This window comes from Barbus barbus, assembly GCF_936440315.1.
Source record: "Barbus barbus genome assembly, chromosome: 3".
Taxonomy (NCBI): domain Eukaryota; kingdom Metazoa; phylum Chordata; class Actinopteri; order Cypriniformes; family Cyprinidae; genus Barbus; species Barbus barbus.
The window spans coordinates 19935164-19962392 of record NC_136731.1 but is presented as its reverse complement, the minus strand read 5'-3'; the positions used below and the strand labels follow the sequence as shown (position 1 = coordinate 19962392).

The window sequence follows — 27229 nt, the reverse complement described above, 5'->3', positions numbered from 1 at the left end:
TCTGTGTGGTCCTCCGATTGTGCCTGCTGGCCTTTAATTAAAATAAAAATGGGCTTTAATGCTCAATGTTCCCATGACAACCCTCTTCAAATCTGAGGCTGAGCCTTCTCTGTAGTGTAAAGGAGCTATTCAGCTTTATATTGGAAACTTGAAACAGCTCTCATGATGTTCTTTTACTGGCTTTAGCTGTCTGTGTTTGGAGACTTTCTGAGATGTGACAGGTGTGTAAAGCTCAGCTGACCGCTTGAACTGTGGGTGTGGGGACGCTACATCCTATTTGCTATTGTCTCCTACAGACTTCTATGTAACATCTCTGTTTGCTTTTGGATTCCTGCTCAGCTGACTCAAGTCAAACCATTTTAATGAATAACGCTCCGAGCGATCGGTTTCTTAAGTTGATTGATTTCACATTTCTGTCCACTGTTACCATTGAGCCAGATCTCCTGAATCTCTTTCACCTCTTCATTGACTGAAATTGGTGAAGTGAAGTGAAGTGAAGTGACATACTGCCAGGTATGGTGACCCATACTCGGAATTCGTGCTCTGCATTTAACCCATCCAATGTGCACACACACAGCAGTGAACACACACACACACAGCAGTGAACACACACACACACACAGCAGTGAACACACACACACACAGCAGTGAACACACACACACCGTGAACACACACCCGGAGCAGTGGGCAGCCATTTATGCTGCGGCGCCCGGGGAACAGTTGAGGGTTCGGTGCCTTGCTCAAGGGCACCTCAGTCGTGGTATTGAGGGTGGAGAGAGCGCTGGACATTCACTCCCCCCACCTACAATCCCTGCCGGCCCGAGACTCGAACCCGCAACCTTTGGATTACAAGTCCGACTCTCTAACCATTAGGCCACGACTTCCGTGCGTATGTGTGTGAGAGAACGAAAGCAAATCTGATAGCGTGCACGTTGAAGAAGAACAGAGTGATATGGATAATGTTTACAGTTTCGGAGTTGGTGTTTGCTGTCATAATAGTGTCTAGTTTGTCATCTGACATGCTCCTTGAGTGTTTACCTTCTTTCCTTGTTGATTCTTTCTTCCACATATGAGACATTGCTCATCTAAATAGTGTGTTTGTAGACTCAAAAGTAGAGGTAGCTATATTACTAATTTAACTGCGTTTTGTTAGCTCGTTATTCAAAATAGTGTCATTTCTAATAAGAAACTAACCTTTACCGTGTCTTGACTTTTGAGTTGTTTGTCCACACTGAATGTGAAAATGCTGCATGGCACAATTACAGCCAGACAGAACATACACATTTAAAAGAGATTTTTCTGTAGTTTTGCAGTTTTGACCATTCACGGGGTGGGACTACCATGCATCACATTTATAATGTTACAAAGGATTTATATTTAAATGCTGTTCACTTTAACCTTCTATTCGTCAAAAATGTATCTAAGTTTCCGCAAAAAATTTTAAGCATTGATAATAATAAGAAATGTTTCTTGAGCATCAGATGAGTATATTAGAATGAGTTCTGAAGGATCATGCGACACTATTGTCCGTTGATCATGTGACACTATCGTTGTCAATATGTAGTAATATTTTAATATTGCTATTTTTCCTGCAATTTTGTTCAGATAAATGCAGCCTTAGTTTTAAGAGATGACTTTCAGAAACATCAGAAACTTTTGTAGTGTATGTTATATTATTTAATGCTTAGCATTACAACTGAGCTAGCTTTGCGAATAATCAGACACACTCAAGACTACTGTGGCCTTCAACATCACCTCCTTTGGGTTGGGTTAGTTTTAAAACTTAAAGAATTATATTAATTTAACTACTTTTTCTGACGACTTTGATTTGTGAGTAGCTTTTAATTTGATGAGCTGCAGTTCCAAACTAGCTTCTCCAGCACTGGTGTGTGTGTGCGCACGCACATATCCAGCTCTTGTCCCACTAAATTCCGCCCTAGTTTAGCGTCGCCCTCGCTATTTTCAGGTATTACTCTCCCATCTTTTCTCTGAAGGTGCAGTACAGACCAGTCATTCATTGACTGCCAGTCCTACAGGGAAATGAAGGCTCAATCAGCCACCCTCATCTCACATCGCTGCGGCTTTTGCATCCTGCTTTGCATTCTGGGTTTGAGCTGTATATGTCACCCCTTTATTTTACAAATTGTCATTGTTTATTTTTTGCTTGCTGTTTGTTTAAAATGTATTTAGTTAGTATGTCTTTTGTAATCTTATCAAAATGTCTCACAAAACTTGCTCCTCCTTTGAAACAACTGTCCTTTTCTGCTGATGTCACGTAGGCCACATTGGCTATTGCATAATATTTTTGATTTTGATATTTTTGATAACACTAAAAATGTCATGATTATTGTCTCCAGTGTCAATATCACAAAAAATAATCCTAGCCTAAATTAAAAAAAAAAAAAAAAAGACTCGAGCTCACTGACGATAAGTAAAGAGTCAAGATTCAAGATTTAAGATTCAAGATTTTTATTTGTCACTTACACAATTATACCGAGTATAACCAGCAGTGAAATGTAGGTCAGATCCGCTCCAAGGACAGTGCAATTATAAAGTATACAAATATTAAGAAAAAGAAAAGTAGAAAAAAATAAAATAAAGATAAAAAATATAAATGTGCAGGTCAGTATGTTGTTGACTTAGATAATAATAAGAGGAATGTGCAAAAAGTTGTACAGGGTATGTAAATAACAGCAATATGAGGTAGAAAAAAATTCTGAAGCTTATTGATATGGTGGTATTTACATGGAGTCAAGTGATGTTATGACCACTGTTTGACCATGACCATGATGTTTAGGAGCCTGATGGCCTGGGGGAAGAAGCTCCTCCTAAGTCTCTCAGTTTTTGCCATCAGGCTACGGAAGCGCTTACCAGATGGAAGCAAAGTGAATAGACGGTTACCAGGGTGATTAGAGTCCTTGATGATTTTGACAGCTCTATTTTTGCAGCGTTTGAGGTAGATGTCCTGCAGAGAGGGGAGAGCAGACCCTGAGATGTGCTCAGCTAAGCGCACAACTCTCTGTAGCTTTGCAGTCCTGATTGGAGCTGTTTCCATACCACACTGAGATGCACTGAGTCAATACACTTTCTATGGTCCCTGAATAGAAAGTTTTCAGGATTGCTGGTGAGACCCTGAATTTCCTCAGCTGTCGCAGATGGTGCAGTCTTTGTCTGGCTTTCTTAACCTGTGTTTGGATGTGTGTAGTCCAAGTCAGGTTCTCGGAGATGTTTACACCGAGGTACTTGAAGCTACTCACCCTCTCCACAGGGGTCCCACTGATCATAAGATCAGTGATTAAATAAGAATAAGAAACTAATTACAAGCGATGGAACAAAAAACTGCAACAAATAAGAAATGCTACATACATTGAATAAAGCAATAACATTTTTAAAAACACTGCATAAATTAAATATATATTTCTTCTAAAGTTCTAAACTTACAGAAGTGATTTAGTCAAGAGCAGTGAGAGATTTTCTCTCTTTTGTTGTTTGATTAACATGAATGACAGACAGCAGGAATATTAGACTGCTGTCACTTTAAGAGCTGCCCGGATCCAATACATTTTTAAACAAATGTTTTCTTTCTCAGCTGTTTGCTTTCACTTAAGACCTAAATTACTGTGTTTACGAGGATACTTGCAAATACGGGCATTTTGCAAATACGGGCATTTTAACACATACAAGTGTGTGTATTTAACCATTCAAGGCCTATATAAATCAACTTCACATGCGTATACCTCTCTGACAGCTCTCAGAAACCTGAAATGAATCTCTTTCGCTGGTGATTGCGTTTCAATCTTAAAATCACTTGATTTTAAACCGCAATGCTTAAAAATGAATGAAACAACAAGTTTTCTTGACCTCATAGCACAGCAATGTCATGTGAGCGTGTAACCACGATAGTCCATAATTTCTGCCGGTTGACGCATTTCTACTGGTTAAACGTGTCTACCAGTGTTACACCAACCACTACGTACTATGGCTGCATTTATTTGATCAAAATTTGAACACATTTTTAAATGTAATTTTTTCCTGTGATCAAAGCTGAATTTTCAGCATCGTTATTCCAGTCTTCAGTGTCTTCAACTTTTCTTATTATTAAAGTTCTGCAACAAACATTTCAACTTTAGTGAACGTTGGAAGTGAAATGTTTCATGTTGACAATGAATTGGTGTTCCTGGTGGCATGAACCTCTGTGTAAAGGTGTACAATTACATGATTCATAGCATAAATGTGCTTTGTGAGGGAGCAGGTGGATATTGTTAAGTTTACTGATTGTAGACACAGATTGAAATGCAAGATCAAATGCAAATAATATTATATAAACTAGTATCGCTGATTTTAACTGCTTGTATCAGAAGCTTTTTGTCCTCTAAAGCGTCCTAGAACTGGTCCCACAGCTTCTGGCTGCTTGTTAAACATGGATGTGGTGGAGAGGTGCCGTTCTTATTGTGGATTCGTGATCGGCCCTGAATGTGGCAGAACCAGTTCACGGTGGGCGTGTGAGGTGTATGTTTCAAGTCTGCGTTTCACAAGGTTTTGTGTGTGTTTGGTGCTTGTTTACAGAAACTGTCTCACACCAGCCTAGGAGCTGTCTCTCTTTGTCCTTTCACAGGTGTAGGCACTCAAATCCAAACTATTGGCTTGACAAAGCATGACTGTGTAAAAGAATCATTTATTATGTGCCCTACATATGTGGATCGTTGTTTCCCATCCCGTGTGGTTCAGGTTTCGCATTTAGCTGGTGTTTGTCACCTCACTAGTGTGTTTGTGTGTGAGAGAGAGAGACAGACAGACAGGTTGAATCTCTCTCCTATTGTACAGCACATCAAACGCACTGCACACCTGGCTCTTATTGGCTCCCCAGACCTCAGCCCTGAACTGCTTGGCTTTTCTTTTGAAGATGTGTGTGTGGCTTTCTGAGACCGAGCTCTGGGTGCTGGTGTGTGCTCAGCTGTGGTGCACCCTGGGGAAAGTGATGTCATTGTTGCCCAGAGAGCCGATTATTGGAGAGGCAGCGAGTGGAAGCAAACGGCCAATTAGCAGAAATTGGACCAGAAGTGTCTGCACCAATAGCTTCTATTGCTCCAACTCCTGTGTGTCTTTAGTTTTCTGGTGACATGCATGTTCGTGTGTGTACAGTTTGTTGAACCTTTGCTCTGCTCACTCGATCAGATGATTTGGGCTGTAGGGCACGATGGGGCCGTTTTTCCTCATAGCTAGCTTTGTGTGTTCTTCTGTTAGGTTTGTCTTTCTCTTTTGTCTTCCCAGGTTGTTGAGTGTGTTTACATGTACACTACTGTGTCATTTAAGATTTTAAAAAAGAAAAATTAATTCTTTTATTCAAGAAGGATGCATTAAATTGATTAAAAGTGACAGTAAAGACATTTATTATGCTACGAAAAAAAATCAGTTTTAAATAAACCTCCTGAATCCTGGAAAATGTATTGCGGTTTCCACAAAAATATTAAGTAGCTACTGTTTTCAACATTGATTATAATCAGAAATGTTTCTTGAGAAGCAAATCAGAATATTAGAATGATTTCTGAATGTGCCACTGAAAACTGGAGCAATGGAGATGCCGAAAATTCAGCTTTGCATCACAGGAGTAAATTCTATTTTAAAATATATTCAAATGTTGAAAATATATTCAAATAGAAGACAGTTATAATAATCTCACAATATTGCGGTTTTTACTGTATTTTGATCAAATAAATGCAGCCTTGGTGAGCATAAGAGACTTCTTTTAAAAAACATTTTGAATAATGTTGCAGACCCCAATCATTTGAAAGTTAATGTACAATAAAATGCTGATAATTAAATTAATCAAAATCATTATAAAAAATATATAAAAAGCCAATTGTCCCATTACTTTTGGTCCCTTAACAAGTGGGAGGCACATATGCAAACTGTTGTAATTCTTACACCATTCACCTGATTTGGATGTAAATACCCTCAAATTAAAGCTGACAGTCTGCAGTTAAAGCACGTCTTGTTCGTTTCATTTGAAATCCATTGTGGTGGTGTATAGAGCCAAAAATGTTAGAATTGTGTCGATGTCCCAATATTTATGGGCCTGACTGTATGCCATTGTTGTTTTGTTTAATTTTTTCATCATTCTATTGTCACTCAGACCTACTGCATCTAATAATATTAATGGCGCTGATTTCTGCATGCACTACTGGTTGACCTACTTTATGTGCTAAAGTGTGCAACATGTGACAAAGCCACACTGTCCTGTGTATTGTATGCGACAATTTTACATTTAATTTACAATAAACGGCATCAGAATATATCTTAAGTACAATTTATAGTTCAATTCAAAGTACAGTTCATCTATAGAGTTATGTGTGTGTATATATGTATATATATATATGCATATATGTATATATGTGTATATATATATATATATATATATATATATACATATACATATATATATACATATATGTGTAAATATATATACATACATACATATGTGTAAATATATATACATACATACATATGTGTAAATATATATGTGTAAATATGTACACACACAAAATTTGTGAACACACACATCTCTCCCTCTCTCTCTCTCTCTGTCTCTCGCTGTATATATGTTGAATATATATATATATATATATATATATATATATATATATATATATATATATATATATATATATATATATATATATATATATATATTTCCCCTAAGTTGAATTTAACTTCTTTCCTTTTTTATGTGACGTCTGTGACTGTCATGAAATGACCTGTATAAATGCAGAAAAATGGCAGACAATTGCTAATTAATTTGAAGCAAAACAATCATCAGCATCAATCATGATGTCTGTCGTGACACATTTGTTTTGTGATTAAGTCACAAAGAAAAAGTAAGTTACATTCACAAGTGTAACCACTGTCACATAAATGTCCAATACTTGATAATTAATACAACCTCAAGTGCTTCAGTATTTTTAATCAAGGGTTACTGTAATAATAAGAATTAAGGACTCAACTTTATTTCAAAGCTCTTGGCAATTGTTTCATGATGCATAATATTCATTGTTATTATTCATTGTTTTAATTAACCTAATTTTATTAAGCAATATTAGAATGTCATTCTTTCACTAGTAGTTATTGTCTTTAACAATGCACAGCACTTCTAGTGTACATGTTAACAAGTATCTCGGTGAAGATGTCCTTTGTGTGATAACTGTTATTGCCTTGAATATTTTAGCTTGTAAAATACTCAACTGCACTGACCAATCAGCACTTTTCTGAGTTTAGCATGTTTGAAGTTTCATATTGTATTACAGTACATACAAAAAAAGACACGCTATACGGTATATACTGCGTACTATACTGTAGGAAGTATGTGAGTATTTTTCTCTGAACACGTCCTGTTTCTCTCCCTCTCTCACCTGCAGAGAATGTTCCGGTGGAGCTGCGAGACCCTTTCTACTGTGATCAGTATGAGCAAGAGCACCTGAAGCCTCCTGTCACGCGCCTCCTGCTGTCCCCTGAGCTCTACTGTCGCACTTATAGCCTTCTGCTGGGTGGAAGCCCGGGGGCTGAGGGGCCGCCTAAAGACATCCCAGCACTCCTACAGGTCCTGGGCAGGAAGGGCTTGGCACCCAAAGACCAGAATGCTCCTGTGACAGAGGCTGAGCTCCGACAGAAGCCCATCAAAATGGTAAGTCGTATGAGCGGTATCAGCACATTCCTGTCTGAATTATGTACAGAGCTGAGTTTGGAGTTGATACAATGGCTTGTGTATCTTAATGCCCAGAGCTGACTTGTTGTCTGCCGCTGAATCGAAATCCAATCCTCAAGTGACTGATTTGAGATGCTTTTCATAGACGGCAGGTTTAGCTGACATTCCCGTGTACTGCGTTAATAGGCCTCCTCAAATGAGCCACACCAGAGACTCAACTATTTATCATGGTTAATCCTGATGTTAGCATGTAGCTAAGATAAAGAGTCGATATTCAAGTCGAGGCACATTTATTTTTATAGTGCTTTATACAATACAGATTCAGGTTTCAAAGCAGCTTTTGAAAAACAGTGTTTGTTGTGAAGTTCATCAACTATTCCAAATTCAATTTCAGCTGAAACGGAAAACAAAACAAAAGACAGAAGACAATAGAGTCATTATTCAGCTCAGTTTGGGTCAATGTTGATTCTGTTCAAAAACAAAGCAGAGTTCATCAATTCAAAAACAAGTTCAATGCAGTTGTAAACAGCTCTCCAGAAGACGATATTTTTTCAGCTCAGTTTGGTTCATATTTTGTCCTGATTCAATAGTGTCAGTGCAAATTTCTGTTTTACTGAATGATGTCTTTTAAAGGGGTCATATGGCGACGCTAAAAAGAACATTATTTTGTGTATTTGGTGTAATTCAATGAGTTTACGCAGTTTAAGATTCAAAAAAACATTTTTTCACATACCGTACATTGTTGTTGCTCCTCTCTGCCCCAGCGTTCTGAAACGCGTTGATTTTTATAAAGCTCATCGTTCAGAAAAGTATGATTGGTCAGCTATCCAGTGCGTTGTGATTGGCTGAATACCTCAAGCGTGTGACAAATGTTACACCCCTTACCATATTTGGAAACACATAGCGTCTCCACGGTGTGGCGGCGGTGACAATACTGCAGCGAGAATAATAGTTACGCCTCCTTTCTTTGCATATACGTTTGGGCGGAGTTATGCAAATCTTCCCACACAGTGATGTAGATATGTGGGGGCGTGTTTAAATTAGGCATTTTCAGGCCAAAGTATTCTTCACTTTTTACGCGTACGCGAGGGACAGCGTACAGTGTGCGTGACGCAAATTTCGTCATCAGAATAGTACGCGAACCGACGGATTTTTGTAACTGCACATACTTTGTACTCGCAGGTTGCACATGCCCATTTAACTCTCTTGCAGTAATTAGTTTATCTGCAAGGTGACAACCCTGCCGTAGGGGTATCGATTCACAAGGTAGCCGAAGAAAAACTGCATTAACAGAACAAACTGTAATGCGGGTTAGCTACAGCGGCAATCGAGGCCTACATAGACGAGAGATTGTGCGAAGAGGTTAGAAAATAGCCTCATTTGTACAACTGTAGCATGAAAGAATACAAAGATATTTATATGGGTTTTAACTCGTGGTGAGAGATTGCGTAAACACTGGCCCCGTTAGGCCAGTTGAGGTTTTGCAATTTGGCGCAAAGCACATGAGTCAAACGTCTGAGTACGTGTACAAGTCAAATGAAGTGTACTTTGCAAGGTTGTGCGTACGACTGTATGCGTACACTAACGTACGGTAAAAAAAAAAAAAAAAGTTGTATACTTTGGCCTTTAGGAAGGCATGGACGAGTCTTAACTTTTATAAAGAATATCTCTGGGTTTGAGACTTTAGTCTTTGCAACTTTACGGATCTTATTCTTATCTATACACAGCTTGTAACACTCCAAAGACAAAGGAAATATTTAAATCTCATCATATGACCCCTTTAAACTCTAAACACTACGTGTAGTGCAAATAGATATTGAGTGTAATCTTTTAAATGGCCAGTGAAAATATACTTCATTATTGGTGTTTTCTAAAGCTGTTTACCATCTTAGATAATTGGAAAACTTCATGAAATTTCATGCAGTCCATGTAGAACACGTGATCCTGTCATAAATTTTAGCCAAAATTTGGTATTCTAGAAGGCCAAGAAAGTCCCTGTCAAGGAAAGTCTGTTCTCTCGGCAGCCATATTTGGCAGCTATTTCGGACACACAGGACCAAGTCCAACCTCAGTGATTGGGGAAATCCTGAAATCTCAAAAAGGTATTGTCAAACTCATCTCAGTAACAAAATCTGACATGAAATGTCCCATAAATGTTGTTTCTAAAGGCCTAAGTATACTTCGTTTTTGTACGCGTACGTTAGTGAATGCCTTTCAAAGTATACTCCATTTGAAGTTGTGCACGAACGCGGGAGGTTGACACATGCGCTCTAGAAAGCTTCATCCATGTTCAGTGTCTGCTCTATTTTTCCCCGTTTAGTCATGACTGATAACAAATATTTTTGAACTCTTTTAAACCAAAGCCGAGCCGCCTCATACCCTCTCCCTCACAAGCGCTTGTCAATGTGAGCGTCTGTTGTTGCAGTCTCCGCTATTTTGTTGTCGTTGTCCATCTCTTTAGTTTGTTTTCTACTGTGAAACAACGGCCCGGGACAGTGTTGCCACCGTGTGGAAAACCTGATTACTGTAAAATGACTTCAGTCATTTTACGTGCGACCTGAGCGCACAAAGTACGCTGTAAAAAGTGAAGTATACTTTGGGCTTAGACTTGCCGAAGACTTGACCAGTTGGTGATTGGCTCTTTTAGTTTGGAGCCAGGTCTTATTCTCCTATATTTCGTCACTTTCTCCCATTCATAGTAATGTCTGAATGCACCGGGTTGGTATGTCTGTAGTCTACTTTGGCCATATCTAGAATTTGTATCAGGAGCTGCCCATGATGGCAAAAAATATTGTCTAGGCAGGAACCTGAGTAGGTTTTGGGACACAAGCGATGTATCAGTGATCTATTGAGCTTAGATGTCTCATTGTAGTCCTGATAACAAAGGGATAACAAAGCTGTTTTGGCCTGCCAAAAGTCACAATCAATTGACCATCTTTGGATTAGGACACATGTGGATGGTTGCGCTGCAGCCCTGGGGGATGGTTTCTGGAGGTAAAGGGGGTTTTGGGGAGGGGCGGCTCCTGTATATTCTTGGATCCCAGAAATTATAGCATATAAAGCAGCTCCCCCTCTCCAGCAATCCCCTGAGTTGATCCAGCTGTAAGGGACAGGACAGTTATTGAAAAACCGCATGCTAAGCCCAGGCTCGCTGGGGTGGGCGGAGAGAGACAATGCAGGGGCTGACAAATAGTGGCAGGGTCGAGGGATCAGGCCTTAAAACAATAACCAGACAAAAGACAACAGACCCTGTACTGATGTAGCACTTTCCTCCCTGTCAGAGAGGGTCCTTCTCACAGCAGGAAGGGCTTTAATGGACACTAATGGAGTGTTTGATTCTCCTTGGGCTCAGAGCTTTTTACATTAACTGTAGAGTTCCTCTTACCGGGATTTAACCAAAACATACCAGCTGATAGACGTCAGTGTTGTCAAATATAAATAAGTCACAATTAGTGATAGGTCAGTATATCAGACCGGTTGATTAATCAGGTGATTTAATACAGTTGTCTGATTACCTACTTGGTAGAAATGTTTTTTCCCTTATGTCAAGACCTAAAACTACCAACATATTGGATGCTAAAAAAATGTATCAAATGTTTACAGTAAATAACACATAAAATGTTTGACCCATTATATTTGTCTCATTTAAAGGGTTACACCACCCCAAAATGAATTTGTCATTAATCACTTACTCCCATAGCTTTGGATGCTATTTTGGATTGACCGGGAGGCTTGTGACTGTCCCATTGACTGCCAAACAAATAACACTGTCAAGGCCTAGAAAAGTATGAAAGACATTGTCAAAATAGTCCATCTGCCATCAGTGGTTCAACCGTAAATTTACGAAGCTACGATAATACTTTCTGTATGCAAAGAAAGCAAAAATAATGACTTTATTCAACAATTTGTTTCCTCTGCGTCACTGTTTTGGAGAATATCCACTGGACGCAAACTGCGTGTGCTGTTCTGTGTCAGCTGCACCACACGGATACGCTGTTTTCATTCAAATCAAAGCGTAAATAAATGTAGAAAATGTATCCGTGTGGTGTGGCAGTGGTTGAGTCGATGACATTGCAAGAGCTTAGAAAACCTGTACCCTTTGACAAATTTAGCAAAGAAATCACTTTGGACCCTGATAGCAGCCCTACAAGCTGTATGGCTTTTTTTTTTAACCATTCCCTGCAGTGACCCATTTCTTGCTTTGTCTCGCCCCCGTTATACCCAATTTAAATTCTGTGTATTTGTTCCAGCGTCAGTTCTCCAACAGAGCCATCTCAGAATGCCGAGTCCTCTGAGGATGCATGATATCGTGTGGTGCCTGTGGCAGGTGAATGTTCATCTCTGCGGTCTCTGTCTGGGACTCCAGCTGCTGGTGTCATGATGTGCTTGGCGAGCTGTGCCGGTGAGCTCTGGGCTCATCTGATGCTGTCTGGCTGCTCGTGGTGCACTTCCCAGGCCTGGCTGTGGGGGCGGCTGGCTGGCTGACTGGCTGCTGTAGCAGCGTGATGAAAGTGGGTCATGATGTAGAATTAGGATGGAGATGCAGCAGTCTGAAACAAGGCCAGTAAACCGCTTTGGAGCTGTAGTCATTTTTAGCAATGAATATGCATCAAAATTTGGCATACTTCCTGCACAGAAAGTGTGACAGCTAAAATTTGATGTACTTACACTTGTATTAAATTCTTTTTTGGACATGGACCATGATAATACCATAGTATACCATAGTCCCATGGTGTTACCATCTGATCATTTCATAATAGTTGAACTTTTTAACATTGACTGTTATTGAACTAAATTTAATCAACAGTGAGCTAAATTGAGCTAAATAATGACAACGTTGTTTTCTGTGGAGCTGCTTTACAGCTATAATTGATGAAACTGATGAAATTTGCAACACTTATTTTGATGTTTATTTCTCTTTGAAACAGCCTGTATTGTATAAAGCGCTATACAACTGCATCTGACTTCATGATGCAAAGCACTTTTTTTGTCTTGAACTCTATGTGGAACAGGGAGGACATAATTCCTTCTGAATGAAGGAACATATGGAGACACATTGCTGTGACCTTCCCAGTTAGCTGTTCACATCTCTGCAGGTTTTACATTTTCCGCTCGGATGCGGAGCAGAGCCCAGCCCCCATAGAGGATAAAGATCTGTGAAGATTAGTGATAATCTGTGATCTAGACTCAGCGTCATCATCTAGCTGAATATTAACAACCAGACGTGCCACATTTCAGTCCAGTTCAACTGATGTGAGATGTGGATTTCATTTCATTGTAAAAGGAGGCAAGGTGTCTCACAAAATGCTCACAGATGCATTGATTTATAATCTGTGCGTCCATCTACAATCCCATCTAGTGATAATCTGTGACCGAGACTCAGCATTATCATGCATCTGAATATTAACAATATTCACTGTTTAACAATAATAACAAGAGTATTAACTGTTCAACTGATCTGAGAGGTGTATTTTATTACTTTAATTGTTTTTAATTTTATTTGAATCTTAATTTTAAATTTATTTTATCTTATTTTAATATATTAAAAAGGAAGCAAGATGTCACAGATGCTTTAATTTATAACCTAAATTTATAAACCTAGCTTTGATTTTTGTGTAGTATTATTTATTCTGCAATGCTTTCAAGTGATAATCTGTGGTCCAGACTCAAAATCATCATACATCTGAATATTAACAACCAGACATGCCAACTCTGCTATATTACTTAGGATTTTTATTTGATTGCATTTTAGCTTATTTTGTTTTATTTTATTGAACAAGGAAACAGTGTCTCTCAAATTGCTCACTGATTCATCAATTTACAATCTGTATGTCTATTTTTGTGTATTATTAATTCTGCAGTGCTGTCAAGGGCTTCCTGTGAGCTGCATACATGTAGTTCCATGAGAGACTCGGTTTGCTGCTGTTGTTGTTTTGTTTGTTTAAGATATTCTGGAGGAAATTGTAATAAATGGCTGGAGTTTGTGTAACCAGAGCTAAACTGGGGAATTTGGAAGTCAGATTATTGCCGTCTACTTCCTGAAGTTCCTGTACAGCTGTGAGAGTCAAAGAGCAGCAGTCCTCAGTATTTAAGCACTGCTTTGTGCTCTGCTGCTTGGTTTTATTAATAACAAACACGACTGATTTTCATTTTAGAAATGTTTTCAGTATACAGTGTGTGTGTTTATATGCATGTGCTTGGAGAATAAATTCATAAGGTCCAGGGCTGCAGGGTTTCCTGTAAATCACCCCCTGCTGCGCCCCTGGCCTTCTTATCCTCCTGTCTGTGGCACACTGAGGGCTGGGGGTTAGAAATAAGCATCTGTTTTCCCCACACAGTTATAATAACCACAGTGAACTTTGATTTGCCTTTGTCCTGCCAGTGGAGTATTTTGGCGGTTGTCACAGGACTGCCTGGGTTTGTGGTGACGGCAGAATGTCATTAGGACTAGCTGTTGTGTTATTTCCAGACGATTTCCAGCTTCATCTTTGCGCTCTAAGCTGTGGTAAGGTGCATTGTGGGTCATACTGGTTGTTAGGGTGATTTGGCAGGCCGGTTGTGCTCTGTGTTCCAGTGTTGGTCCCGCTCCCCTCTCATTAGGAAACTTGTGATTCGGCTTAGCGAGTCCTGGAGTGTCGGGACGGGAAATCCAAGCCCCCTCCCGTCTCCTCTCGCTTTCATTCCTCTCTTTTGTCGTGAACTGCTCTCCCCACTTCTCTGTATAATTACTATACTGCATAACAGAGCAGAGCTTGTGACCTCTGGAGTGGTTTCTTACCGATTAGACACACAATAATTTTTGCACTTATTTTGGGCAGAATTTTCTTTTTTTTATTATTTGTTAAACAGGGCTTTAGTGCCCTCTTTATTTTCAGCTGTAAGCATGGTCAAATTAGCCAAAGTAAATGTATACATTTCTATTCAAAGGTTTGCGGTCTGTAAGATTTAAAAAAAATGTTTCTAATTTTTTATTTTTTTATTTTGCTCACCAAGGCTGCATTTATTTGATGTAAAAACAGTAAAATTGTGAAATATTATTACAACTTAAAACAAATGTTTTCTATTTGAGTACATTTTGAAGTGTAATTTATTATGTGTTGAGTTGCAATGCTGATTAATGTTGAAAAGAGCTGCTTAATATTTTTAAGGAAACTAATACTTTTTTTTTTAATTGGAAATACATTCAGCATTTTTTGATGACTAGAAAGTTCCCAAATACAGCATTTGAAATAGAAATATTTTGTAACATTAAAAGTATCTGTGCTGTCACTTTTGGTCAATTTAATGCAAAATGATTTTATTCCAAGCTGTGCTAAAAATCCTTTACCCAATTTGGTGTTCCTGGTCAAAAATGTCTGGCCTTTTAAAAATAGCTTATAAACCTCTCATTATAATATAAAAAGCATTATTTGTGGATAATTTTAGCAATGTTTACTCAAAAACTGAGCATAAGCTCAGATCAGTGAGGTCTACGATTAATCAGTTCCAAAAAGAAACATAAAGCCTGTCCTAATCGAAAGAAAACAAAGATTATAAAAAGATGATCAAATCTTTAATAATGTAGCATAAAAAAAAAAAAATCAAAGTTGTTATAACCTGTGTAAGCAAAGTCAGAACGTTTTATTCCAGTGCGATAACTAGCATTTTCAGAAAATCCTCTCCATGTCAAAATGACTGGAACAAAGCATAAGGGTTAAAACAAAAAATCATACTGACGCCAAACGTTTTTTTTTTTTTTTTTTTTTTAATGGCAGAGTAGATATTTAATTTTTGTCCTTTTTTCTTTCTTCCCATCTGTACTCTCTTTCCTTATTGCTTTCATATTAAGAAAAGCTCATGGGGATTTGTTACACATTGTTTGATTTATACTCGACCACACTGTTGATAATATATGCATTTAAAAATTATCTCTGACACATTTATTGCCACTAAACACAACACTTATGTTATCATCCTGTTTCGCTTTGCACCAGAATATCTGTTCGTAAAGTGGCACTCACTGGAAGCTGAGGTATAAATGCTTTTTGACAGAGCTGCTCCTCCCTCGGCTCTCTGCAGAGGTCAGCACTTCAGTTCACGCTCGGAAAGACACCGCCGTTCAAGTGTGTCACTGCACTGTGGTAGAGAGGCGGGCCACATAAGGGAATGTGTCCCTCTGACCTGTTTGACTGTTTGAAAGTTAATGATTATAGCAGGCCAATACGGAAGGCAGTGAAGACAGTCAGATGAGGACATTCATGTTCACAAAACAGCAATGAATAACACGACTGGAAACATGTGGAAGGCAGTATGTGTTCTACTGATTTTTGTCCAGGTCTTTTCATTTTGTCTTAAAAACAAAACATGAAAAGAACCCCTCTGAAAATGTCTGGCATTGCTCCAGCTGATAGTGAATGATTGTCTTTGACCATGTTTGTCTTGGTCATAAACCAAAAGGAAATCTGTTAGTTTTGTCCTTGAAAAATGTCCTTTCTTTACTGTCAAAACTCAACCCTCTGGCTGATTTTGACTATGGAAGGAGTGTTTACCCTCATATCGAGTCAAACGTCCTATCAAGAACCACTATAGTGACCTTGTGTTCACATTGTGTTGCTGTGTGAGCGAGTGTCACACAGTCTGGGATATATTTTTTTATCCAAAATCAAGAGATTATATTTTGCTTTTTGTGTAATGAAAATTCACATTTCATTGCTTCAATAAAATTAAGCTTTGGGACTTTAAAATGTATTATTTTTATTGTAATGCAAAAAATTATTATTTTTTTTTTAAATTAAATTTAGTATAAATTATTTATACTTTTCCATTATTTTCATGAAGTTCACATGAACATTAGATGTAAGTTGCTATTGACTACACTGACACACTTTGGTTTGGGCTGCAGGTAGTAAACGTCCCCTGGTTGAAGTGCAGAAAGTAGTTAATGGTTTAACCCTCTTATCACAGCTAAGGTGCTCTCCATGACTCGGCTGACAATGTGGTTGGGTTGTTTTTAATGGGCTTGGGCGTGAGCTGCCTCACTGTAATGGACTGAGAGGATGAAGAACAGTCATCATCTGTGTCCTCTGTAGAATATCGTTTCTATTACAGCGTCTGGGATGATGATGCTATTGAATAAGAAAGATGGGTTTGTGAGTAGTGGTGAAATGATATCAAAACATCAGTAGTCGATACCAATAACAGTGTCACAGTGTCAAATTAGCTACCACCGGAAAACAGATATGCAAATGAGCACACTTTTTTTTTTATGTGTGTTAATGTAACGTTACCTTGCCCAAAATGCAGACACGCAGATGATCTTCATTGAGCTTGTGCATGAATTCACAATGTACGCTAATTTAAAATAATTTTAAATTTTGACATAATTACAATTGACTTTTAACAACAGTTTGGTACCAAAATACCATTTTGTTGGTGTGAGTATTCTTTGTGCTCAGAAACCCCAGCACACAAACTGTCTGCATCACACATGTGGAGTGCTGGGGGTTTGGATTTGCAGTCCCCATTGAACTGTTCTGCAGCACTGCCCTGTATGCTGGAGTCTGTCACACATGAGTCATACTGCAATATATCATTGAGAGAGGGAGGGGAACAATACTGCTGCAACACTTAAAGAGAGAAAAGGAACAGCAGGAAGTCAGTATTGAATATTGAATATATTGATTGATGTCTTGCTGCTTGATTGCACAATGCTTCAAGGATGCATTACGCAGCAGAACAATGCAAGTCATGGCACATTATTTTTCTAATGTATACTGCAAAAGCATTCAGTCTTTTACTCTGTATACTGTATCTCTCAGAAGAAAACCAAACATTCATCTTCAATAAAGAATCTTCAGTCCTGTGGCATTAGAAAGACCTTGCTTTCTGATGCTGCTCTGAATCTTACTAGACATGTTATTACATTAGGCACATTAGGTCAGTGTTCGAAATGACAGCTGGGTTTCTCTATGCTCAGACAGTCCTGTTTGTTTTCCTCTGATTGGTACAGAGTGCCCACTTGGAGTTGATGGATGCCTTAATGGCAGTGGGTGCCATGGAGACGGTGAGCACAGTCTTGGCGAGCGGCGGATCGGAGCTGCTTGGTACAGATGCAACCTGGGACAGAGCCCTGCTTTCCTGGGTGAACATGGTGAGTCTTAGAAAGAACTTAAGCAACACAGTTTCTTGGAGCTCAAATAACACTTATAAACTCGCATAACCCATAAATCTAACTAAAAAGAATAGTTTACAATGTTTAGAAGAGTAGTAAAATGTATAACAATTTACTTCATTTACTCACTCACTTGTTCCTGTATGATTTTGGATGATGCTTAACATAATCTGCAATATCACAAATACTTTTATGATGGGTAATATTATCTATGAATAACTTAAAATTTCAGTCTGTTTCTCGCATAAAGCTATCACATTGATTCAGAAGACTTGGAACATAGTCATATGGGCTACTTTTATTTTACTTCCATAGTGCTTTTTTGTAGTTTTTGCAGCTTAAAAGTTCTGTCCCAATCTCACTTTAAATGGGAAAAGCACCTTGAATATTCTGTGTTCTATGGGCGCAAGAAAATCAAACAAGTTTGGAACATGAAGATGACAATTTTTATTCTTGGGTGAACTATACCTCACACTTCCCTGTTTACATGTACTAACTACCCTCTAATATATAATAATACTGGTCCTAAAACCTTGTGGAACACCTTTACAAAAGACGCTCTGGGTGTGTGCTTTAACAAATAAAGTTGTGTAGACCACTTTGATGTCATTGTCATCAGGTGTTTTTTGTTTTTCTTTTGTGTAGCTGAATCAAAAACTGAAGGAACAAACAGAAGGTACACAAAATGATGCATCTCAGCCTAGTACTGAACCAGAGCCTGTTCAACCTTCGGTAAGAAACACTCATAAACAAACATACAGACTTGCTCACGAAAAGCTCAAAGGGCACGTGTACGATAACTCGACCCCTACACCTCTACACAAACAGTCACTCATTTTCTTAGCAGCACTGTCTTTTTCCTCAAGGTCTACTTTGCTGTCTAAATACCTATCCTATCCTCTTCCTCCTCCTCACTTCCCCTTCTACCTCTTTCTCCTGTCATATTCCTTCACTTCTTTCTGACAGTGTCCCACCCGCTGGTACTGGAAACTTGTTCCTGTAAGTCTTTCTCTTGTCTTCCATTCCACCTTCTTTCCTCCATTTTCCTGTCCTAAACCCATATAAATCTTTCCTCTTTCGCCCCCTGCTGGCAGTCCAGGTTACATAGATAGAATTTGATTCCTTTGACCCTGTTTGAGCATTTAATCTAAATCATGTCTCAATTTTAGAGTCCTCCACCTCATATCATGGACATTTATGCATCTATTAGATGAAAAATTAAGTGTAATAATATTGTCAATGACTTTCAGTATACCTGTAGAATTGTGTGGACTTTATAGTAATAGAAAATAAAAAGTAAAGATTCAGCTTTTTGTTGATAGCCTGTGTATCTTATCATGGCACATATGTATGGCACTGAGCACTGTTTTTCAGAGATGTAGTTGTAGTTTCAATGCATCAATTCCTTGTTCCGGCACTGTAGATTCTGCATTTAAAAGTTACATGGATTTCTTGAGGGACATGACTTAGATTTAGATATATCCTCTGGGTTAACCAAAATTGGAGTCATAGACAGTATTGTTTAGTATCACAGTTTTCTGAGAGCACTTCTTCCATTAGAGGAGAAGTGTCAGTTGTCTCAACATACTGCATCATCATTTGCATTACAAAGATTAAGCCAGAAATAAACATGGCATGTAAATTAAATCATATTCTATGGTGGTTAAGTGAATATAGTGTGTCTATGTTATTAGTGCACTTATCTCCTAGTGCATGTTGTGTATATCAAGTGGAAAAGGTCTCTACTGATGTATCAGGTGTTGTCTGTTCACACAGCTGCCTCTGTTCATTGCTCTGAACTGTTGAAAAGTCTCTTGAGTGTTTGCTGTCCCACTTCCTGTTAACAATGTCCTTGCTGTTCCTCAACTTAGGTCTCATTCGCTTTTGCTGCATTTTGTCTTCATGCACAGCTTGCATGGATTCTTTTGTTTTTGTGGCTGTTTTTTTTTTCTCTTGGACATTTATTGCCATCTAGTTGTCTTTTATATGCATTTTTCATTTATTTCTTTGATATGGATGTTTCCATCTCTATTTTTGCAGTTGCACAAAATTCCCTGTCGATGAAAAATGAACAGTTTCACAGTAACAATATTGTTAGTAACAAGCAACATAGCACATCATCCATTATTGCAGTTCAACAAAATATTTTTCTTGTTCAGATCCGGTACAGGAAGGACAGGATGCAGTCTAAGCTCAAACCCTATTTTCCTGTGGTGAATGAAGTGAAGGATCTCTCAAACGGATGTGCTATTGCTGCAGTTATTCACCATTACTGTCCTGGTCTACTGAGATTAGAGGGTATGGTCACATTTCAAATCTAAAGCTGTCATTTTGTAGATGTGTAAGAAATTGATTTCATTTTTTTTGTCCTATTAGATGCATGTATGAAGGACTCCATGTCTGTGGCTGACAGCCTGTACAACCTACAGCTGATTCGGGAGTTCTGTGACAGCTGCTTGAAGAGCTGCTGCCCTCTAGTGTTGGAGGATATGCTCTACAGCCCAGCAGAATTAAAGGTGAAATATCATGAAAATCTGACTTTTCCAGGTTTTAAGTGCTATAATCAGGTCCCCAGTGCATCTACCAACCAAGGAAACGTGAAAAAGATTAACCCAGTAACTTTGTTTTAGTAAGCCTTTTTCTGCAATCGTCTGAAAAAAGGAGCGCATCTGATTTCCCTCCCTTGGTGACGTGGCAAAGGGATCTCATTATAATATTACCGCCCCTTAATCTGTAAATTTACACCCGCTGTGCCGTCATTTTGATTTCACAAGCGACAACGGTGTACCAGCTCTAATGCCATGGTGAAAGTTTGAGCATAACACGATAACTGTTCAGCATTTGGCTGCACAGACGAGCACAGAACACTAAGTCCCAGCCTCAGAGGAGACAAGAGAACAGTGGATTTATTGATTTATTTACTGTATGCTGCTGCCACACAGATCTAAAATAATCATGCGATTTATTTCCCAGCTGTTTACCTTCACAGACATAACTGACTGTTTTTGTAACTTGTGTGTTTTTAACGTAAACTTGTGTGTGAATGAGAACTTAGTTTATTCACATGCTGTGACAGCCGCTTTCTGTCCATGTGCTTCGAATGTGTGCACTCAGAAAACCGTATATCAGAAGTTTAAACTAATATGGTTGAAAATGCATGAGTTTAGCACGATAGACATGATAATCAGAACCAAAACAGATGTTTTTAGCAGGTACGAGCTGAAATGGCACAGCTCTATTCTGGAAAAGGGGGCGAGGAGCAGCAGATCATTTGGATTTAAAGAAACAAGCACGAAAATCAGAGTGTTTCTTCTACTCAAATTAGGCATTTTCAAAATTATATAATAAATGATCTGTGGGGTATTTTTGAGCTGACACTTCACAGACACATTCTGGGGATACCAGAGACTTATATTACATATTGTAAAAAGGGGCATACTATGTCGTCTTTAAAGGTGGCCATAGGCTTGCACAATGTAGCATTTTTTTTCATTGCTATGGTGAATTATACACCTTACGATTAGTCTTTACACCATTCAGTAACAAGTGCTGAAGAAAAATCAAAAGTGGATTCACTTTACTTGATTATAATGGGATGATTTTAATATTAATACAGTACTATGGGACATACTATGGTATTTAATATGTAGTGTGTTTTTCTCTTTCTAGACAAACATACTGAGCTTTCTGGCAGAGCTCTTGTATTGGTTTGAGGTCTCAAAGCCAGAGTTTGTTCAGCCCCTGCAGGACTCTGAGCTGACTGGTAAGTGTTTGTCTTGATGAATGAATAGTTTATTTTCCTGTAGATTTGTAAATTTGTATGTTCCTTTTTAGTTTTCTTCAGTTACAGTCTGTTAAAAAGGGATGTATAAGATTAAGTACTTTTTTTTTTGACTATTGTAGAAACATCTGGAAGGACCAGCAATGGCAACAGTGGGTCCAGCAACAGGTACAATTTAATTTTTGGCATTTGGTTGTATAAAAGCCATATAATTTGAAATCATAAACGGTCAGAGTTGCTGCTTAGAATGCACAAAATTATACCCAAGCAAATTCAGTTTTTATTTTTAAATGATCACTTAAATGAGCCTTTATAAAATCAAAGCCGAAGCTTACCTTGGTTTCCTTGTCTTTTATGTTCCAGTGGTTCTCCATCTATCTTCAAAAAGCCTTTCCTGCCCATCTCTTCCCCTGTGACTGCAGCAACAGGTGAGGAAAATGTGCTGGCACTCTGTCCTGAGTCATCATTTGACATTATTAGTTTGTTCTATTCTTTGTAATGTATGTACAAACTTGTGTTTATTCTTGTTCGCATAAAGGAACAATCACATGGTCTGTGTTTGCATGTTGTATGTGTCATCCAGTCATGTGTGTGTTTGTGTTGTCTCTATGATCAGGATCTCTGACTCAGTCTACCTCAATGTCTCATGTAGAGGCAGCAGGAAGAACTTGGACTAAGAAACCACTTAGGTAAGGTACATTAGTGTTTTATGCATTTTTCTTTTCATATTAATACTGTTTGGGTGAATTAACCTTATTTATTTATTTATTTTTTTCTCTTGATGGCTCTTCAGCCGTCCCCTGTCCTCTGCTGTGTCCTTTAGTATTCCTTTTGGACTGGACAGTGATGTGGACATTGTGATGGGGAACCCTGTTATAACTCGGTCTGTCAGTTCGGACAATCTTAGCCCTGCTGGTCAATCCATGACACATGTCCCGTACACACCCCCAGAGGACCTCAGCCACTTGCTTAGTAAGGCTCCTGGGACTAATGGCCCTCAAAGAGCTTCTTGGGCCACTCAAACTCGCCCGATGCTGGCTGAAGAGAACGGCATTGATCATAGTGAAACGGGAGAGCTACCAACCATTGAAGAGGCACTGCAGATCATCCACAACGAACAGAAGATGGAGCCTCGCCTTCACCCGGACGGGGCAGCCGATGGTTTCTACCTGCATTCACCAGATGATTCAGCAACTGCTAGACTTAATGGCAGCCCAGTGACTCTCAGCTCTTCAGCCCCATCACGCTCAGGAATGCTTTACCACCGATCCTCAGGAGTCCCACCAGGGCCCAGCCGCACCAGACACCCCTCAGAGGGATCCAGAGACGACGACTCCGTATTAAGAGACGGAAGTGTGGATTCGGATGCCTCAGAAGATCTTCCCAAAACTCACTCCACCCCTGCCACACCCGCCTCGGGCCCTCACATAACACATCCTCGTGGTGAAGAGACACCAGATAGCGGTGTTAGGATGACCAATTTTGCTGAACGGAAGAAGAAACTTGTTCCAGAGCAGGTACGACCCAATGAACCACAGGCCCCACAGATGACCACATGGGCCAAGAAATCAGAGAGTCCCAGTAAGAGTCCTGCTCTCAGCACTGAAATGTCAGAGCTGGGGGCGAGACTGGAGGAGAAACGGAAGGCTATTGAGGCTCAGAAGAAGCGTATAGAGGCCATCTTTGCCAAACACCGGCAACGGCTGGGAAAAAGTGCCTTCCTGCAGTTAAAGAAGGAGCAAGAGGATGGGGATGGCGAGGAAGGGCGTCAAGGGGAGGTTGATACCTCCTCTGTAGAAGATGACCTCAGCCGTTTGGCGCTAGAGGAGAAACTGGCACGCTTGGAGAGTGAGGAGCAGCAAGAAGAGGAACAGTTGAAAAAGGGCCCCCCAGTTGAAGAAGAGGGGAATATCAAGCCCTCTGTCCAACAGGACAATCCAGTAGAGAAAGCAAAAGCTGGAGTAGGAGTTCCTGGAGGAAAAGGCACGGCCCCTCTGGGAGATTACAACAACGCTGTGTCTAAACTAAGTGCTGCTCTCAGTTCTCTCCAAAACGATATGCAGCGCCTTTCGGAGCAGCAGAACCAGCTGATGAAGAAGGCAGCTCCTAACAATCAGGCTTGGGTCATCCCACCCAGCTCCAAACCCTCAACAACTGTACCTTCTCGTTTGTCAAGGAAGTCCACTCGTGACCTGCCCTCTGCCTCCTCTTCTCCTTCCCCATCTCGCAAGATTGCAAGTCACACCGCTCCCCCCAAATCACCTACATCCCACCGTAGGGCACAGTCTGCACCTCCAAAGAGCCCCAAACTGCATCACCACCCTCGACCTGCAGAGCTCAAGACTCCTGTTTCCACAAGAGTTATAACTCCCCCTCAAAGTGTGGACAACCTTCCTCATTTGCGAAGAGTGTCCCCGTGGCAATGCAGGGATCAGAATTCATCCTCTTTCAACATAGGTACCTCCAGTCAGAGTGAGTCCCGCTCAGCTTCGTCCCTGGCTAGACCAGAGGACAACTTCTCAGACACCGGCTCCAGTGAGGACCATACAATCTTCAGTATGGAGCTGGATAGCGGATCCTCACAGATTCTGCCCCGAAAGGAGCGCCAGGGTGGCGGCAGCAGCTCAGGAGCTCCTTCTGAGTGCTCCTTTGAGAGTGACGTTCCTACAGCGGCTTTCAATGGCAAGCGCAACAGCCTTATTGAGATCTCACTGTCCTCTCTCAAAGCATTAGAGGGTGAGGAAGCTGATCAGAGCCAGGATATCTTCTCAGATTCAATGAGCGACCAAACGGAGCCAGAAACTAGGGGTGGAGTTGGATTCTTCTTCAAGGTTAGAGGAGAATCATATGCTAAACTTGGAGACATTTAGGCTAAAAGGTGTAGCATTTATTTAACTTTCTGAAACTCTCTAGCAGGATGAAGCTCGACCCGAGGATGAGATGGAGAGGAGAAGAGCTGCATTACTTGAGAAACAACAAAAGAGAGCAGAGGAGATGAAGAGACGAAGACAGGAGCAAGAAAGAGAGAGGGAGGCAAGGTAAGGCTTACCAACAAAGCTGTGAAAAGTGACAGCTATGAATGGTATGAATGATGCCACAAATCTTTAGACATATTCAGAGATAGTGTAATTTAACTTCTTAGCAGTTAGCCTTTCATTGAAGGAGGGGGTCTCAGCCAAATGTGGAATAAGTGCCAAAACAGTGCTGAAACAAGTCCCTTAAGTCCCTTATTATCACTAAGTGTTTCAAATGAGGGTTTTGTTGAGACTGGAAGCCGTATATCATCATCAGACTTGGTTGTGGGGTCTTTTTAACCAGTTACTACCTAGCAACCACCCACTTCTGGCAACTGCATTGTAACACACGGAAAACCATTCAGAACCCCTTGGCAACTGCTTAGAAATTTCCTGTAAACTGTGGGTGGTTGCAAGTTTGTTTTTATATGCCATCTAATGCATTTCAACTTAATATGTTAATCCCTATATTACCTTTTGGACATTGTGAGCTTTATTAGTGCTGACTATAAGTGTTACAGTAGGTCGTCTTCAGTGGATGAGCCTCACAGAGGAGAGGAGAGACCCCGAACTCCTTCTACCCCTCCACCTCCACGCACCCCTCCACCAGAGGGCACTCCTCAGCGCCGTGGAGACTTCACCCGCCAGGAGTATGAACGGCGACATCAGCTAAAAATAATGGAGGATCTAGATAAAGTTCTCCGCCAGAAACCCACTACAGTTAGAGGTGTCAAGAAGCAGAGGCCCAAAACCGTGTTCAGAGATGACTCCGACCTCTCTCGCAGCCCTGCCAAAGGGTTTATGGGTAAGTCATTGGTCATCCAGAAGATTATTTTCTTTCCATTGATAATCACAGTTAAAAAGCTTTATGTGATATGCCAACTCTTTTCTTTGTCAGGTTCAAGACTAAATAAAGTTTACTCCCATTCAACAATGAATCTGTCCTCCATGGCCAGTGACAATGGAACGCTAACTGTCAGAAAATCTCCAAGGTAAAGCTGATCTGTATTTGTTTGTCTGATGAAACACCTGCTCTTTATTGTGACCTCATCTCTAAATATTTATTCCTTCCCACAGTCGTTCTCATTCACCATCCAGACGGCTATCTCCAGGCCGTCTTGCTGCACAGAATGGGGACTGGGAAAATGCATCTACTATTTCATCCCCAGCTTCCATCCCGGAATACACTGGTAAACTATACAAATTGCATGATTTGCAGTTTAGTTAGTGGTGCTAAGGCATTTGCTCAAAATTGGGGTTAATTATTTAAACAACCTCAGATATTAAATTTGGTGAACTACTCATTGGACAGACTTTGGCGAAATATGACACCACAAATCCTGTGACTAGGAGGAGACTAGGGGTGAGCAATATACTGGTAGAAGTGATTAACTGGTAGAAATTTGCCAAGAGATCATCTTTATCTTGGTTATACGCTCATGTGATGTTGCTACATGGTCACGAAAACTTATTGTTTGCATGCATTTTTAAGCACTGTGGTTTAAATACTAGTGATTTTTAAGCTGTTGAAATTACAATTAGCAGCAAAAGAGAACTCATTTCTCTATATGCATGCACTGTCTGAGAGACTATTTTTGAGTGCTGTCAGAGAGGCGTACGCAAGTGAAGATTGTGCTCACAGAGAGCGGGAGTATTTTTGCCGCTTTATAGGCCTTCAACGGTGAAACACACTTGTATATGTCAAAATGCCATCTTTGCATCCTCGTAAACACAGTGGGTCTTAAGTGAAAGCAAACAACTAAGAAAGAAAACGTGTGTAACAGTATATTGGATCCAGTCAGCTCTTAAAGACTGTCATTCATTTTAATCAAACAACAAGAGAGAAAATCTCTCACTGCTCTTGGCTAAATCACTTTTGTACTTTAATAAGAAGAAATCTATATTTAATTTACACAGTGAAAAATATGCAGTGTTTTTATACATTTGATTACTTATATATATAATTTTTTTTTTTTTTTAGGCTAGTATTAATTTTTTTGTGATATTGGCAGTGGTGACAAGAATTATTAAATTTCTGTGGTATCAGAAATTTTGATAACATAAAGACCTTATTTAAAGCAAAAATAACTATATTGTGAGATATATTGTTACTGTGAAATGAAATTATATTGAGATATAAGATTTTGGTCATATCACCCATCCCTAGAGGAGACTATAGGACTAAGTCTCATAGACTTTCATAAACTCAAGCTATATCTCGAGACCACAATATATACATACTTGGAGGTGGACAGTGAACAACCTAGTAACCAACTAGCAATGTCTTAGCATTGTGGTTTGCTAATTTTGCATTGGGAAGTACCATTTGCAAAAAAATCAAGCTATTTAAGATTATTTAAATTTGGCCATGTGATCAAAAAATTGGACTTGTTGTGTTTTAAACAATGACATGCATTTTTGCACTTCCGTTTCAGGACCGAAACTCTACAAGGAGCCAAGCTTCAAGTCCAATAAGTTCATTATCCATAATGCCATCTCTCGCTGTTGTTTGGCAGGCAAGGTCAACGAACCACAGAAAAACAAGATTGTAGAGGTGAGTGACCTGTCAGTCATTCTCTTCAGT

General features: G+C 39.6%; 1 protein-coding gene across 4 annotated transcripts in view; it reads left to right on the top strand.

The window, feature by feature from the left end:
• The window catches only part of camsap3 (calmodulin regulated spectrin-associated protein family, member 3), a 36077-nt gene that overhangs the window by 6422 nt on the left and 2426 nt on the right, over positions 1–27229 (top strand). Inside the window, exons 2-16 of one of the 4 annotated variants that reach the window (XM_079380535.1) lie at positions 7414–7679; positions 17689–17829; positions 18496–18582; positions 20010–20148; positions 20227–20366; positions 21520–21613; positions 21754–21799; positions 21995–22059; positions 22248–22320; positions 22425–24462; positions 24548–24669; positions 25170–25450; positions 25544–25637; positions 25723–25835; positions 27081–27199. In XM_079380535.1, coding sequence (XP_079236661.1) covers positions 7414–7679; positions 17689–17829; positions 18496–18582; positions 20010–20148; positions 20227–20366; positions 21520–21613; positions 21754–21799; positions 21995–22059; positions 22248–22320; positions 22425–24462; positions 24548–24669; positions 25170–25450; positions 25544–25637; positions 25723–25835; positions 27081–27199 — 3818 coding nt within the window. Of the gene's footprint in view, positions 1–7413; positions 7680–17688; positions 17830–18495; positions 18583–20009; positions 20149–20226; positions 20367–21519; positions 21614–21753; positions 21800–21994; positions 22060–22247; positions 22321–22424; positions 24463–24544; positions 24670–25166; positions 25451–25543; positions 25638–25722; positions 25836–27080; positions 27200–27229 lie in introns of all 4 variants that reach the window. The other 3 variants (XM_079380533.1, XM_079380534.1, XM_079380532.1) reach the window with 3 other exon arrangements.